Source organism: Anneissia japonica, unplaced genomic scaffold (assembly GCF_011630105.1).
Source record: "Anneissia japonica isolate Jap-2015-1 unplaced genomic scaffold, ASM1163010v1 scaffold519_len276752_cov174, whole genome shotgun sequence".
Lineage (NCBI taxonomy): Eukaryota > Metazoa > Echinodermata > Crinoidea > Comatulida > Comatulidae > Anneissia > Anneissia japonica.
In genome coordinates this window covers 272,110-277,112 of record NW_022712751.1, presented here as the reverse complement: position 1 = coordinate 277,112, position 5,003 = coordinate 272,110, and the positions used below count along the sequence as shown (strand labels likewise).

Genomic DNA, 5,003 nt, shown 5'->3' with positions numbered 1-5,003 from the left:
AATTTGCCAACAGCTCAGGGGCGTACGGTGAAAAACCTAAGGGGGTACGCCCCTGCAGCCTATTTGCGTATTTGCAGATAACAAAATAGCCGAAAAACATTCACAATTATCCTACAATTTTTAGGCCATTTTGTGTCAACATACTTTATATAGGTTGGGCTGAATGGACATTTGTTGTTGTCTCTTTTTCCGACGTGTCATTTGCTAGCAAAAGCATCGCCGCGGACAGCACGTTTCTTGGACAAAAGTGAAACAACATTGAAAATGTCAGAAGATTCCAGAACCACAACATTAACATTTGAAAATCTGTACATGACAAAATCCAAACATTTTAAAATAATGAAAATGATAATGACAATGACAAAAATATTTATTTCGTTTGAGCATGAAAATTTACGGAAAATATAAATGTACATCATTTTTGAAGATCAAAGAAAATGGGAAATTCCTGAAGCATACAGCAGCTTGTAAATCCCAAATTACATAATTAATTCTTTTACAAATACGATTCAAAAATAATTTCGACGCTATTGTGTTTAATATTGTAAGTATGGTATTTACGTAGTATGCAGATAATCGTCTTTTTGCATATGCAAAAGAAATAGGAGTGAGATACATTTAGCATACAGAAAAAATAACTTCTGATGTTACGTCCGTAACAAAACACGTCTATAATTAATTAAATGACTTTAGGTACATTTACACTGAATCTAGATTTTCCGATCAGATGACTTGCCGAATTGCTCAGAAAATAGAATCAGCATGACGTGTACATCTCCCTTATGCCTCACTCAAAGACGATCAGTTGTATAACTGTCTCTTATACACATCTAGATGTGGTGTGGGGGGGGGGGGGGTGAGGTCCCCGACGAGGGGTCAGGTTTCCCCAACGAAAGCAATGTGGGCGGCGTGGTCGAGCTTCGATGAAAAGGTTTCGAAAGTGGTCCATTTGGCGGAGCCCTCGAAAATTTTAACAATTATAGGTGTTTCAAAGGCGTATTTAATCGATTTTAGAGTCTACTAATATTTAGAAAATACATATAATTTTTTTTTCTCCCCGAAGAATTTTGTTTTTTCTCACTGACGGGGAGCCAGCTCTGCCCGAGGGGGGCCCCATCCCCCGCTGGCCCCACCCCTGAATGGGTCATAAATCTTCATTAACATGTCAAACACTAATTCGACTTCACATGACCAGGATATAGAATGTTCAGCATACTGTAAGAACTTTTACACGAATTTTGGTTTAAAGCAGATTAATATTGTAATTGGACTAAACCTATCAAATTGTAACAAATACTGTCATGCTGTATGCTTTTATAAACCTCTATTTTTATACTTCAGTGAAAATATGCCTATATAAAATGATACCATATTAATGCTGCTAATTTTTACAAGAATGTTTTTTTAACTATAATGTTCTTAATTGTGTTTAATATAACGACTGTTTATAACTGTATGTGACTATGATGACTGTTGATAAATTATTATTTATTATTTAACAAAATACCTCAGTGAAGAAAGATATGCTCAAAATTGTAGTAAAGTTAATAATTTATTTACCATTTTTTTCATACTGCTCTTTTCATGAGGAATAATAATAATGCAGAAATAGTTTTACTACTAGTTTAGAAGTTTTCATTTTTCAACTTAAAAAAATATATATATGACAGCCTTTTATAATACGTTAATAACAATTACATTTTAACAATAATATACACAATGGAATTACCATAAGCTACTTAAAGATGAGATTTTAGAAAAAAAAATTATAATTAGGTAGACATTATAAAAATACACTTAATAATTCCACACAATTATTTTCAAAAATGCCTTAACCTGATTTAAAAAATGAAATTTAGCCAAACGTATTATAGTATGGAGCTATAATAGTGAGCATAAGCTATAATAAAAAAAATATTTAACAAAAATAAAATATTCATAATGAAATTACCTACAATTTAAACGAAAATAATGAAAAATGTTATTTAAAAAAAACAAAACCGGCCTATTGTACACGATTCTATTTTACAAAAGTACCACTAAATTAAAGAACAAGATAGGCAGAAATATTAGAAATATCAAACATAAGTACATTAGAGCGTCTTCGTAGTTGGAAATCAGCACAAAATGGAATACGAACTTCCACAACCAAAATCATAAAGAGAATAAAAGAAATTGACAAATAATTATATTTAGGTATATTCTTTGCACAAACTTTAAGCATGGAAATAACATTAAACAAACTCCGCATCGTTTTTATAGAACATTTTCAATATCAGCAAATATCATGTACTAAATATGATTCATTATATCAACTTTAATTATAGGCTTACGTTTTTCATAGCTTAAAGTATTATGCATGTGGCCTCTCATCAAACAAGGCTGATAGCCTATCGTGTGAAAATTAGGCCTAAAACTTAGTTTTTAAAATGTTCAACTTCATTCCAGGAGAAATTCGAACATCTGCGTCAATTTGATGTTCAATGCACTTTTCAACAAGTGCTTTGTAATTCGCATTATGGGTTTCTCGATCTCTTCATTTGACGAAGCTTATCGTAAACAATTAGGCCAAACTTAAATCTCTTAAAGGTTCAACTTCATTCTAAGAGAAACTCATAAACATCTACGTCAATTTGATGTTCAGTGCACTTTTCAACGAGCGCTTTGACAGTCGCATTGCCGGCTTCTAGATCTCTCCACTTGAGCAGACAGCAGAATATCTTTTCTCTTTCTGGGGAATACACAGGGCACGCATGGAAGATCTCATTATCTTTCAGTCCAAGACTACGTACGAAGCTTTTCCAATCAGCTCCCAATTTTCCAGAAAATGTGTTTAATTCAGACTCACTGATTAATCTGTCTGGGTAAACTTTTTCCGGGGGCACTGGCTGCAAAGTTTTGGATGAGGCATCAGTACTTTCAGAAGACTCTGTAAATTTGATATAATTATTGTAATAAATGTAAAATAATGCATTCATTCAAGGTTTACATAAGAAATCATGGATGACCGTAACGCCTGATGTTACTGTAGGAATGCGGCTCCTTTGTTATCCCAATATGTTATTTTTTTTAATTGTCTTTAAGCCAAAAATTATATTTTTGAAGTAATACTTCCAAAATATTACATGATCAAAATTAGCAAAGTTGCAATTGTTTGTATGTCGTCAATTTCGCAACCAACAAGAATATGTCAAGTATAAGAACCTTCTTATCCAACTCACATTTCTTGAATTTTTATATAATGTGTCTAATAATTTAGCTTTTTAAATTACCGAATAAATAATAGCGATCTTAAACCAACCTGCTGAAAATAGTCTTTTGAGGCGAGATGTGTTCATTGCCTTTCTTCCACATCGAATCTTCTTCTTCAAGCAATCCTCCAGATCGTGTAAATGAGGTTTCTGTGTTGGTTGACACGCACTACAGAGGACGCGCAACTTGTAGCCAATCCCTTCTGTTGTGCCATACACTGTTTTCAGTTGATCTCTGAGGTAGTCTAATATCTACAGATTCAGATTTAAAAAAAAAAAAACCGCTGCAAATAATATTTTGATTTTCTTGTGGAAAATAAATTGTACTGTGGTGTATTTGAGTTGATTGTTACAGTAATTATTGTTTTTACTTTCACAAATGAGCTGAAACGTGATTGTTTTCGAAATATTTTTGAAAGTGACTATTACAATATTGTTGGAACAAACTAAGCGTATTAGAAATGAGCGTTAAATCATGCTTTGCGTAGACTCACAAGAATTAAGACAAAATGTGTTAGCAATATTTATCTTTAATCTCAAAAAAGCCTAGTTGTTAACTATCTCTACGTTTCTACTAGACCAATCAACCATTATTTACGTAGGCCTACCTCAATGCAGAAACTTGGATGAGGCTCAGCTACTACATTTCCATCTTGGTCAATTAAATGCGATATTTCAAGCTTTGAAGAAAAGAAAAATACATCCAAAGTGAAATCTGATTGTGTGATACTGGTGTTACAGTGCATTTATAAAATGGCAGTTTAGATTTAATTAATAATAATGATAATGTTAGTAATATAAATAATTTGAGGGTTTGGCCTAGAGGAAATGTTTCTGCTTCTTGTGCTGAAGACCTGATTGAAAACCGACTAACGTTGGATTTTAATTGGATTCGATCGTTCGGCCCCTAGAATAACTCTCGAATGAGAGTTAGGTGAGACAGGGTGCATGGTACTGGCGTCCTAATATGGCTGTCGCATGTCCTCATGGATTAGCCTAAATTTCTAATTCTAAAAAATCGAAATTAGGAATAATGTTAAAAATTAAATCCCAATAATTTAAAATTACAACGACGATCACAACGACTGCCGCCACATCGCCGACGATGACAATAATGATGATTATAATGTATTTCAATACATCTAATGATTATGATGCAAATTATGAGTTCCAGGATTAACAGGAAAAAAAATCGTAAAAAGAACTCCACTATGAAGGACGTTACTTGACCGCAAGAGAATCACATATGTAGGCCTATAATCATAATAACATAATAATATATAGTATAGACCCCTACTTTAAACACCGTCAGTTTGAAACGCTTTCAGTATTAAATTAGAATTATTGCAAGTTCCTAACAAATGTTAGTAATGCACGACTGTAGCACTCTCATCCATATTTTTACTCCTATTTAAAGAAGGACTTTTAAATGTGATTTAAATGTAACTTTTAGTTCAGTAGGCCTATCATCATTTTTTACCTTCAATGCGTGTCTGTTCTCAATTTTGACAGCGCCTAGACTCACCAAGTGATCGTCATCTAAATCAAAATCACTGCAATTTTGATACAATTCTGCTTCGCTACTTTTACCTTTGACCTTCATCAAGTCTAAAAATGCAACGACTAATATATTGTAGACAGCGTCAGGGAGGAAGTCCGTAGGGGTTACATAAACAGAAACCGTCTGTTTCTCGTCTTTCTTAACTTCCAAACTCTCTTTATTGACTTGCATGCGAGAGGGGACAATAAACC

At 33.3% G+C, this 5,003-nt stretch overlaps 1 protein-coding gene across 1 annotated transcript; it reads right to left on the bottom strand.

The window, feature by feature from the left end:
* Positions 1–1,494: 1,494 nt before the first annotated feature.
* LOC117108191 lies at positions 1,495–4,989 on the bottom strand. The gene is made up of 4 exons (XM_033250153.1): positions 4,732–4,989; positions 3,860–3,931; positions 3,302–3,503; positions 1,495–2,929 (listed from the first exon to the last, which is right to left on the bottom strand). Exons 1-4 carry the CDS (start codon positions 4,981–4,983, stop codon positions 2,598–2,600), a joined length of 858 nt encoding a protein of 285 aa, XP_033106044.1. The 5' UTR covers positions 4,984–4,989; the 3' UTR covers positions 1,495–2,597.
* Positions 4,990–5,003: the final 14 nt, after the last annotated feature.

Excerpts from the sequence above, each read along its gene's own strand:
- LOC117108191 (XM_033250153.1), bottom strand. The coding sequence starts at position 4,983 with ATGCAAGTCAATAAAGAGAGTTTGGAAGTTAAGAAAGACGAGAAACAG. Across the intron at positions 3,504-3,859 it reads ATCCAAGTTTCTGCATTGAG|ATATTAGACTACCTCAGAGA; the intron begins GTAGGCCTACGT and ends CTGAATCTGTAG. Across the intron at positions 2,930-3,301 it reads CAAAAGACTATTTTCAGCAG|AGTCTTCTGAAAGTACTGAT; the intron begins GTTGGTTTAAGA and ends TCAAATTTACAG.